The sequence below is a fragment of the Crocodylus siamensis genome, chromosome 9, assembly GCF_052110815.1.
Source record: "Crocodylus siamensis isolate JL-2025a chromosome 9, ASM5211081v1, whole genome shotgun sequence".
NCBI classification, from domain to species: Eukaryota; Metazoa; Chordata; order Crocodylia; family Crocodylidae; genus Crocodylus; species Crocodylus siamensis.
In genome coordinates, this window is record NC_143403.1 from 55,237,112 (window position 1) to 55,249,406 (window position 12,295).

The 12,295-nt window shown below is 43.7% G+C and overlaps 1 protein-coding gene across 2 annotated transcripts in view; it reads right to left on the reverse strand.

Moving 5' to 3' along the window:
* The window catches only part of MSI1 (musashi RNA binding protein 1), a 34,196-nt gene that overhangs the window by 18,585 nt on the left and 3,316 nt on the right, over window positions 1–12,295 (reverse strand). For both annotated transcript variants that reach the window (XM_090063729.1, XM_090063728.1), the window contains exons 5-6: window positions 9,448–9,489; window positions 7,480–7,572 (exon numbers count right to left, since the gene is read on the reverse strand). In XM_090063729.1, the coding sequence (XP_089919855.1) occupies window positions 7,480–7,572; window positions 9,448–9,489 (135 nt within the window). The remainder of the gene's footprint in view (window positions 1–7,479; window positions 7,573–9,447; window positions 9,490–12,295) is intronic.

Consider the following 12,295-nt stretch of genomic DNA (forward strand, 5'->3'; position numbering starts at 1 on the left):
TTTAAACACAGCAGATGAGTATAGAAGGAGCAGATCACTTTAACAGAAAACTGTTTAGCTTAGTAGTCAAGGCTCTGTACCAGGGAAGTGTTTTACTTACTGGTCAAGGCTATAGTTATCCAACACTTGAGGTTAGAAGTTCAAGGTTTGTTAAGATTTTTCTTATAGCTATTAGGTAATGTTCCTCTCCCTGTTTAGCTACTAGGGTCAGCACGGTCAGGGAACAAAAGGGGGTTATAGTTACTAGCACTAACTTTTGTTTTTCAGATGGACTGCCTTCTCTGAGCCCTGCCATAGGACAGTTAGGAGACACATATGTCCTCAGGTTCTGCCTTCCACAGACAGAAGAAAGCCCAACAAGCAGTTCCTGCCTGGCTTTAGAAGTGTTATCCAAAATTGAGAATCAAATGAAACGGGAGAGGGAAGGAAGACTGTGACCCAGTGGAGGCAATACATTCAGAAAAATCCACTGTTGATAAGAAAACCTTTTTGATCCTTCATGGCATTTGCCACTGCTGAACCCCCGCAGTAGGAGCCTGGCTAACAGAGTGCTCCCTGAGAGATGGGCTCTGGAGCCTTGTTAGTGGAGGAGCAATCAGAACAATTCCTTTCTCCAAACCACATTTAGTGTTGGAAAGAATGGCAATTTGTAAAGGTGGGAAAAGTGTAGGACCCACACAGATTTTGCCAGAGGGCACACACGACTGCATCAACCTCACTAACTGAGTAGGCACTGAGATGGTCAGGCCCAGGGATGAGCCGGTTCATAATGAGCCTGAACCTACAGTATTACCCACTTAGCATTTGAGCAGACATGACTTAGCCTCTAGATTTTTCCCCAAAGGCCACAAACAAACTAACTTTTTCAACAGCTTAGTCCCACTTAAATACCAGCTAACATCTATTTTTTTTAACTTCTCTTCCTAATACAGTCATGGGCCTTGGGGTACGGGAGCCAGTGACAGATTGATTCAGATTGAGTCAGAAATTTGGGCAAGCTCCTGCAGGTGCAGATACTGGTTTAAGCTGCAAAGATTCAAATAAAAACTCTGAAGACAGAAGTAGAACAAGTTTCCACATCGACAGCAAATAAACAAGGGCCAGCAGGTCCTAAGAGATACTACCCTGTCCTGGTATGGAATAGTAAAAAGGATGATGGCTGCCAGGACAGCTTCAGCAAAAGACAGAACAGGAAAAAAAACCAAGTCACAATGATCTAGAAACCTAGCAGGCAGGTTATAGGATGAAACTACCTCAAGTCTGGGTAGCTACACTGCCAAGATGAGACAACTTAATTCAGGAGATGAGTAAATGGTTGATCCGTGGAAAGGAGCAGGTGCTCCAAAAGTGGGTGCATTATGCTGAAGACAGTGCCAGTAAACCACTGTTGCTCTGTCCTGCTTAATCTTCCTCACTGCTCTGAGGATGACAGTAAACTGATATGGATAAGAGAAGTATAATATGCACGTGCTCCTGGCTGCTCTTCAGCAGAACCTTGGACACCAGGTAAATATCAAACAAACCATGGGGGAGCTGAATGACCATTCATGCTATTGTGTCTGGCTACCTGCCTGTCAGACACAGAGTAAAGAGAAGCTTTGTTCTACATGTATTGCTGACAGATTGTTTACTGACACAGAGGTGATCAAATTCCACCCCTCATCTGTTCATGTTGTATGTTGTAATCATGTTGTGAAGGAATTTGCATTCATTGTCTTCTGATCTGTGGAAGAAAGGATCTGAAAGCCAGTTTGACAGCCCTCTGCTGTAGCATGTTTTTGTGAAGCTTTGATACCTGAAGCTTCTAAAGGGATACGGACAACTAAGGAGCCTAACTGTGCACTTCCAACCCAGGCCAGAGCAGACATTCTCCATTAGTGCCTACAAGGGTCTTCAACTAAATATGGAAAAATACCCAGTTCTAAAACAGTGAATCATTTCTTTGTAAACATGAATTCAGCCATGCCTTCAACGGGAATATCCACAGCCTTCTGATGGATATGTGGATGTTTGTAAAAGTACGTGAAAAGTATACGCTCACAGGTATGCACATGTGCTACAGGCTGCCATCAGGCCCAGCACCTGAAGATAACATCTCAAAAGGGCTTTTACCCTGGATCTGTCAAGGTTTACCACTAAATGAGATCTCAGAACCCACCTTGCAGCAAACAGGTTAGAACCTTTCCAGAATCTCAGGTGGTAACTACAAAGACAAGAATCCAAGTTGAACCAACATAGATTTATTGTCAAACCAGGAGATATGTAAGGGGTGCAAGTTTCCCACTAGTGCTGAATCACCTCAAATCATCAGCTTGATACACATGCAGATGTAAACTCAGGCAATCAAGACAAGATGCAACAACTTCCAACTACTTGACCATTCTGGGAGCTGCAACTAGCCTGAAGAGTAGAATACAGTGAACTGACAACTTAGCACAGATGGTTATCACTGTGGTACTTTCAACTGCTGGTTTGGCAAAGGAAGTAAGTATCTTGAGGGCTGAGGACTGAGTTAACCTTGATTCCTGGGAGTTGAGGTTATTCTCCTCAGAAAAACCTTGCTGAACTTGATTTCTTTATATATTTGCTCAATGGGTCCAACACCCAGGATATGATGGAGGCTACTATTTCTTCTAGAGATCAGGAAATTATAAAACACTTCTAGTTTTCAAGACAGTATTCTTCTTACAAAATTTCCTCTCAGAAATCCCTGAATAAGGCAGGGGGCTTGAGTTTTCACATAACTTGGAACTACGAAAAGTAACCTCCTCCTAGATTCTTGATTGCTTTGATTCTTGAAATAAAATACATAAACTCTTCCCAGAAGGTGCAGAAGAGGGGGGAAGATGTGGAGGATCAGGGTCTGCTGGAACCAGCCTCACCTTTCTGAACTAAATGGAGCAACAGCCATAGATGAGGTGGAAGATTAAAATCCCATAAATTCACTATCCCTCTTGTGATAGCCAGATTCCATGGAGAACTGCTTAGATTATTCTTTGTAAAAATCACAAAATGAAGACCAACTCAAATCTAGAGAACTGGCCATGGGCTCTGAGAGTTGAATTCTTTTCAGAACCCCCCACCCTGGAGCTGAAAAGGTCAACTCCTTTGAAAGGCATGTCCATGACCCCAGCTTGCACTTCAGAGGAAAGATAACGAGCTTTGGATCCAAGAGCATTTCCAAAAGGATCCAGTCACATTCAAAGTCTTAGATGGGATGCCTGTGATATCAAAGGAAGCTCTGGGAATATGTTTACACGCATCCTGATCTTGCTCAGTCAACCCAATGACTGTTACATCTTGTCTTCAAGATTGGACCTGGTTAACACTGTTCATTCAAAGCATTTTCAAAAGAAAAAAAAGGGGCCCTTCCTTCAACTTTCAAAACAAGTTTTGGTTTTTAATTGCTTTGGTTATTTGCCAAAACAAAAAACTTTGAAATTTCAGGAAGAATATTTATCCGCTCCTTTAGACCTGAACATTTTCCTCGCACTTTTTCAAGTGTTCTTTTGCCACTCCAGCTTTCCAAAGGTCAAAGGAGTTTTAAAAGAAAACAAATGATTCCTATTAACACTCTGAGCAATGAAAAAGGAAGAAAAACAAAAACAAAAGAAAGAACAAAAAGCAGTACAGGAGGGAAATGCAACAAAACTAAAATGTCAGATTGGAATATTTTTAAATGTTTCCCCCCACCCCCCCAGTAAGAATTCATTTATTTTCAAACCCTACAACAGCACAGATAAATTTGTGATGTTTAAACATTTGTTTTCCATTGTTCTGCTCATGAATGTACACAGCTCCCAACACTGCTTTTGACCAGAGAGAAAACGTCTATCTGGCAACAACTATCTTGGCAAGTCTGAAAACTGGCAGTTAATAGTGGTCCTTCTGGTCTTAAAATCTATGGTAATCTAACCTAACCTCCTTCATAAATACAGGTCATAGGATTTTGCCTAGTAATTCCTACTTTGAGAGCGAGGCATCCAGTCTTGATTTAAAGATTTCAAGTGATGGAGAATCTATCATGTTCTTAAGCTTACAGTTATGAGGGTTACCTAGAAATTAACCTTCCTTGAAAGACATTCAGTTGCTTGAACTCTTTGCCCTCAGATGCAGACAAGTTCCCAGCTATAGATTTTTCTCCCTTGCAAGAGAAATTGTAACAGAGCTTGGGTTAGGATTCTGTGAGAATTCAAACCTTTCCCTGGAGGTACAGCAGAATGAGCTGGGATCCTGAGCAATTCAAGCCCCAGAGACTAGACGGCTCCAGCTTTCCTTCATTCTCTACTAGTTCTGGAATCTCAAGTGTTTGTGTGGCTTCCTGAACAGAGCATACGAGATACAGCTACTCCACCTGCTGAGCTGGGAGATCTGGTGTCACTCATAGGAAGAAAGGAAGCAGGTACAGCCAGCTTATGAGGGGATAAGGTAAAACTGGTGCCTAAGAGCAGCATCCTTACCAATTCCTACATGGCCATATCTGAATCCACATCCAACATCACCACTGACATGCAGGACTTGGCCGGAGGAGGGCAAAGGAGACTGCTTCAGCTTGAGGGGACTTCCTAGGAATGGGAGGAGACCAGACCTCACATCCCTACCTCTCACAAAAGAAACCACATATGCAAGATATGGAAGTTCAGAGCCAGATTCAAGGAGTACAATACCATTAAATAAGAGATCCCAGAAACGCCACAGTACTGCACAGTAAAAATCCAGAGTCCTCTAGAATGGTGTATAAGGCTTCAGAGATGTCCATGTACCAAAACCAGGCTCTCCCTGAGGATGAACCACAGCTGAATTGTATGGAACAGCTTGTTCTTAGACCTGAAGATTTCCAAGTAAATTCAGCATTGAACACAGCTCTGATGGAAGCAGAACAACTCCCAATCCAGTGATGGTACAGGCTGGTTTCAGAAGAATTCTCTCCATTCCACTGAGACAGTTCTTGAGAGAATGTGTCAGGAAACAATCCCACAGATCCTAGGTAGCTGACATTGCCTTGACAAGTCAGGAGACATCTCTGACACCAGAGCTCTGAGGGTATATATTTCTGGATGAAGTGGCTGGCAACTCAGAGGGATACACTGAAGCTGATCTGATTTGATTCTCAATCTGCATCCAAAAGGATCATACCAAATGGAAACCTTTATGGTCCATGGAGGCCAACTACATCAGGGTTCACCTAGATTCAATGCAGGCTGCTTGCTGAAAGGCTAGTTCTTTTTGCTGTGAAACTCCCTGAACTATGCAACATATTCCCACCTGCCCTGCCCAAGAACTGGGAACCTTGGCCAGGGGAACAGAACCAATCTTTACTTTAAAACACTTCTCTTCTGCCCATGACTGAAACAACCGCCACCAGACAAACTAAGAGAAGTCTGGTATGTACTTTCCGCCAAATAAAAACAACTGTAAAAGTATGTTTACTCTTTACAAAATGCACACAAGTAACAGCATGCCCCAGAAATCTGGCAACTTTCTGAGGTGGAGGGATGATCAGAGAATACAGGGTATTTGTAGCCCATGGAACATAGGACTAAAGAGATACAAGCTTGCTCCCTGACTACCAACTGCTGATCAGACTGTACCATGGCCACATGGTCACACTCGAGACTCCTGGAAAAGATCTTATGGATCCAGTAGACTCATTTTCTTTATTAGAAGTTTTAAAAAAGCATCCGGAGGTAGTAACTGACAAGTGTATACATTTCTGGAACACTGAACACTTCTTCTGTATCCTCTTCCCTTAAGACTGACTAAAAGCATTGAACAATTGCAAGTCAGGAGGCTGTATATTAATTTCAACATAGGATGCACATGTAAATAGTTACAAAATAAAGGTATTGGACAGCAGTCATTCTAGCTAAAAGGGTATAATTCTTTACAGGTTCTTAAAGGATCAAAATTTTCTGAAAAGACACATAAATATGCCAAAACCAACTTGTCACAAAAGAACCTCTTCTTGTCAAATATTATAAAGTTATTGCACCATAATACCATTACTTTGGACTCTGGGCTGTGACTGGTGCCCTCTTTCAGGGAAGGCATTAATACTGATGTCCTCATCCCACAAAAATGTTAAATCCCCGTGGCACTTTCTACACAGGCTGGGATACTAAACCACTTCTTCTGCCTAAATTCCAACCTTGTAATTGCAATCTGCATCCAAAAATCCCTGAGAAGTTCTAACTGGCTATGGAGCTATTCTCTTCTTGTCCTAAATACTTGTTCACTAGTGTCATGCACTGATCAACTTTACTGCCCTCTGCCCCCAAAGTGACTGTGTATCAACAGTGGAGTGAAATTATCCTTTATCTACAATAATTTGTATCATTACTTAATTCCTCAAGCATTTTGGGTCCAATCAAGGTGAAAAGAGTTGTCTAATATGACCACTATGACTCCATAAAATTATCACAGCCTCTCACTGAAGGCTGTGAAAGGGCAAAAATGGAAAGTCTCTGTAACTTCAGATTCTTTCCCAAGTGTTGCCTAGTGGGTGAAAGATGCATGATCTTTGTGGACTGAGCACACAAATGAACTGAAGTTTGTTCACCAAAGCACCCCAAGGGATGACGACGTCGAACAGTTTTAAACTACTGTTTCAGGCTGGACATAAGGAAGAATTTCTTTACTGTCCAAGCCCCCAAGGTCTGGAATAGCCTGCCACCAGAGGTGGTTCAAGCACCTGCACTGAACATCTTCAAGAGTGAATTGGATGCTTATCTTGCTGGGATCCTACGACCCCAGCTGATTTCCTGCCCTTTAGGCAGAGGGCTGGACTTGATGATCTTCCGAGGTCCCTTTCAGCCCTAACGTCTATGAAATCTAGTTCTGAATGATCAGCTGATGCAATCTACCTGTAGTAAGATGCAGAGCAATTGCAGCTTCGGGCAGGTTGCTTGCCAGATTTCCTTCAAGCATCCAAAAAAGGTCACCTACAGCCCAAGACTCAGCAAGGGAAGTTTCAGGCCCAAAGATTACTTTTTTGTTAGAAAATTACTGAGAGGTCAACAGTAAGACTCAGAATTAAAAATAGGCCAAAGCCATGCAGTTTAGTTCTGGAGCAGAACTTCAGCTCCATTCACAATTGCTCTGGAGCACGGGTTTGAATGGAAGTGAGATTGCTGCTATGAATGCATGAGATTTCCCTGCTGCAGAGACATCTCAAAAGAGAACTTCAGTGGAGGGATGGACAAGGAGTTTCCCCTGTCCCAGATTCTATCTATATAATGACGGAGCAAGAGACATCTATTCAAACTCAAACCAGGGCAACATCCACACATAGCACAACACCCCTAACTGTTCAAAGCCTTCCACTGACTTTTGTTTTGCTGAATCACCAGGAAATCCCCATCCCAATGTATAGTGCAGCATGGTTCCTAGTCAGACCTCCAAGTCAGTCTAAACAACCCTTTCCCACTGGGAACACCAGCAGTAACACCACTGTGATCCAACACTGCTTGTAACACTTACTTTTCCAAACTGTTCGAAATATTGTTTCACATCCTCCACAGTAGTGTTCACCGAGAGACCCCCCACAAAGATCTTCTTCGTCCGGGTCACCATCTGGAAAAGGGGAGGAGAAGGATTAATGGAACAAACAGCTAACAGAGAATAGATCACTCCAGCCACCACCAAGACTACCCCTTCATCCCAATCTGTGATCTGAGGAACATGCTACATGTTTTTATTCCAGTGGAAACCACTCTCAGCAGAGGACTGTGTCCCCTAAGCAAACACTGTATCTAACACGGTATATTTCAGACTTTACAAATTTCTCTTTGTGAAACTTCCTCTCTCAATCATCACTTGCACCACACTGCTTATCCCTCTGTGTGGGCCAGGACAGTACTGGAGGCAGCAAAGTTACCACGTTGCTGACAGCTCCCAGAACCAGCCAGTGCACAGCCACCATCTCCCCTTCTTAATCCTCTGGTGGCTAGTACACCATGTTAAAAATTCTCCCCCCTTAATCTACCATTCACCCACCTGGCATGTTCACAAAACCCCTAGCAGACATAGTACTGCCATCCCCTTCACAGCCAGGGTGCTGCAGTTACAACTCTATCCATCCTCAGGTCACCCTCTTTCCCTTGCTTTGCCCATGAGAGGCATGGAGACTACAAAAAGGAGTCCTCCAAGTGCAGGCTGGCTATATGCTCAAAGCTTTACAAACTATGCAGAGTCCAGGACCATAGGGAACAAAGCTCTGCTTCATATTCATTCCCACATTATAAGCTACATGGTGATGGGAGGGCCTCCCTGTTAAACCATCTTTAACATTTGGAAGAAAGGAAACGGAAAAACCTCCAGCCTTTCTCTTCTCCCAACCATGAGTCTGAGAAAAAGTCTAGCTGCCCCGAGAGGGGCCATTGCTACTAGGATGAGGCACACCAGTGGCCTTTGAACCGACTCTCCAGCTGCATCCTCCCCTCCCCTGCCTGGCCACACCCCTGCTCTCAGAGGAACACATGGTCCTAATTACCCCAAGGAGCACAGGGCTAATCCGCAGCAATTCCATGGCTTGGAGAGCAGCCCGTTCTAACACTAAAGCACCTTCTGTCACCAAACTGCTTAATGGAATTAACCCAATTCCTACCATGTGTTTCCTGGCTCCAGTTACTCAGGATACCTGCTCGCTAATTGTTCTCAGCTCCTGATCTCCTTCGCTTTCCTCCCCACTTCATTCTCTTTCTCTCTTTGGAGATTCTGCCCTGTCCTTCTCACCAGATCTTTCTCCTACTGCAGTATTCAGAGGGTAAAGAGCAATCCCTCAGCCCAACAGTGAAGTTAAGGCAGATCCCAGCTTGTATTCACTCTGAAGGCAGGTCTCGTCTGCCATTTGCTTCCCAGGTAAAAGTTTCTGGGTAAGAACCTGGACAAGACTTGAGGCTGGTCACTTCCACCAAGCAACCGTATTCCTGTTGTAGGTAAGGCCCAATCCGTTGCTTTCTCTGCCCCTTCTGCTGCATGAATGCACCTTGCCATATCGCAAAAGGAAGTTTTTCCCTTCGCCCCACACCTCTCCCAGATCATTCAGCAAGTCATCTGCCACAGACTGGAACTACTTCATGTTTCTTTCATACCCTCAAGTTCCAGACACAGGCTATAAAAGGAGTTAGAAAAGGTTCTATATTCTTCATGAGCAAAGTTTCCCATTTCATCAGCTCTAGTTACTGCCACCAAGAACCAGAACCAATTTGGACTTGAGCTACTTCCAGCCCTAGACCAGCAACCCTAAAGCATCCCAAAACCCTGCTGAGAGAGAGTTCATATAGAACTGAAGGTGAAGGTGATGGTGATGGTCAGGCACTGACATTTATCTTTAATACTAATCACCAAAGCCTCTAGGCCTCAGTCTACTGTACAAGGGCATGGTGGGAAGTTTAATCCCTGAAGTTTTTACCATTTCGATTGGTAAGAGCTACATGCACTACCTACCTTGGGCTGAGCACGGCGGGGGAATGCAACCTTCGGGTCAATCTGAAAAAGATGTTTGGAGAAAGCAAGTGAACACGCTTTAATTCCCTCTATGTTTCATTTACTAATGTAAGCTTTCTTCTGCAGGCACAAATCTTGCCCAACTGACAGCTCACCAGAAACCCCAGGAACCCGCCTAACGAGGATAAAATGAAGTCGGCTGCAGACATCTTTATCTTTTAATAGAGGTGTGACCCCAGGGACTACAGCTCCCAGCATGCAACATTCTGTTTCAATCTGAGCAATGTCTGGCCAGCACAAAACGGAACCTGACATGCTGGGATTAGCAGTCCCTGCTAACCACTCCCCTGTGTTCAGCCTGCTCCCTGGCCACCCTATACACCAACTGTCACATTACAAGTGATCTTTGCCTTTATCTGTTTTTCCCCTTCAGCCTAGGTGTAGTAGAGAGCTCCTCTGGTTAATAACAGAACAGGAAACACAGTACACAAAAAGCCAAATAGGGCACACCACAAAATGTGAGTGAAATCACCAGAATTCATATGAGAAGGGAAAAGACAATTAAACAGAGGAGTCCCATATACACAGTTTTGCAATGAGGAGCAATGTCATTAAGTCAGATGGTGCTATCACCCTTTCAGCATCTCCTACTGTGCACAACAAGGACAATCCGTTCCAATCTGTAGGCTGAGCTCTCTATTATGTGCCTGTGTCTAGCTTATTAATAAACCGGCTGTCCGCTGGAGCTCCTGCATCTCAGCACTACCATCCAGGTGCTGCACATTCTGCTGGGGTCAGCAGTGGATGAAAGCATGCCTGCATTAGTCTTAAAGCACACTCCATAAGCTGGGAAAATATTAATGCAGCTGAACACCAAATGCTCATGACATCCCTGCTCCTCCTCAGACACCACTGCATTCTTTACAGCCTATTTTTACAGCAACTCTTGTGATGCAACTTCACGTTAGAAGATGATCCAATCCTACAAAGCAGCTCTGGGAGGACCTGTACTAAAGGAGGGTCTGGCCCAGCCCCTAGTCGGGCAGGCTGAGACCAGGAGAGCAGCTGAAAGGTCCGTCTCATTAGCCCAGCAGCTCAAACAGCCCATAAGAAACTGCATCTCTCTCCAGTTCATCTCACTGCTATTGTTCTACTTTTCAGCCTGGCTTTTCTCCCTTTTCTTAGTCCTTTCACTTGTCACACAGAACCCACAGCTCAGGGCCTCATCAGGTCACTCCATGCAGTTCTCTCCCTGCCTTCCCCACCTCCATCCTGACTCACAACCTAGAACATAAATAAACTCAGCACGTAAGTAAACAGAGACAAAAGTGAGGAACATAAAATAAACTCAAAAATACGTTTCCCCCAAAGAGTTCCAAACACAGCCAGAATAACATATCCTTGTGGTGCCTCACAGGGGCATCTCAAACTCCACTCCTCTTTCCTCCCCCTTCCCACATACACAATCCTCTGGCTAGTGCAGAAATCCTCAGTGAATTCTGAGGACAGGGGACGGCAGGAGACCAGGAGGTTGATGGCAGATAATAAGCAAAAACAATAATCTACTGTCTTTTAGTTCCCAGCCAGTGTCATTCAGCTCCTGCCAAGAAGATGCTTTCATATTCAACAAAGTTAAGCTCAGGCCTCATTTTTCTCATTACCCTGAGCGTGATCAACTGGGCAGAGATAACGTATCCTCCTGGCTGGAGAGGGCAGGCAGTAATTTCACAAATTCTTCTACACAACTAGCTATTGTTGCAGGTAAACCAAGGCCAGGCCAACTGACTGTAGGCACGTCATGGAAGAACACGGAGGGGAGAGAATTTGAAAGGAGACTCGAGTTACTTCAAGGGGGTTACTCCTTAAGTGATGGAGTCTTCCTAATGAAAGTAAAAGTAGTGGTGGTCTAATAACCTTATTCCTGGCACCAAAGCCAGGAATCTGGTAGAATTTGATATCAGTGTCAGCTATGGATGAGAAGAATCCCCTTTACAGGTTTGGACACAAATCTGGTAACAGTGAAAGTGTTCAAAAAGCTGCTCAGGTAATGTAAAAAACAAACAAAAACCAGGATTAGATAGCATTTTGAGGGAACTATTTAAGTCCATATTACTTTCAGGTTAAAGTACTAACTTTTAGGGACAATTCACACTTTCAGTTCTATCTATGGAATACCACTGACTTCGCAGATGTAACCAAAAGCTTAATTATGTTCTTCATCACCAGTTTACAAGTCACATAACAGTTTAGATACTATTTAAGATCATGCAGCAATAATTAGCTTGCTTACATCATTGCCCATTTTGCTTTTATACAATAGCTGGTATCAGAAGTAATCCAAAAAAAAAAAAAAAAAGCATTTATAATATCCCTAGTGCCATGTTTGTTACATGAGTTAACTCTAGATTTGACAGGACCCATAACACTGCCCCCTTGCTGAGAGCAAAACCAACAAACATGACAGCAACCAAACTCCTGTAATGCCATTATTTCTAGGAAGCTCAAGGCAGTGGCTGGCTGCAGCTTTACAAAGTCACGCAAATCTTTTACCTCAAGACTGCAAAGCCAATTCTCATATCAAGCATTTCCATAAATAACCCCGTAGGCTGCTATCTTGCTAACAAACAAAGAAGAGTCTGAAAAGCACAAGGTTTCCCCCAGAGAATAAGGCCAACAACATTCATTACCATAGGAAGATTTGGAAAACAATGAAGCAACAAGTTGGGCAGACATTGTCTACCCAGTGCTGTTTAGCAGGAGACATCAAGCACAGAGAATGGGGTGTAGTTTCAGGACAGTCAGCCTTTTCCCACAAAGTTTTATAAAGGCCTATATTAAGATTCAGATG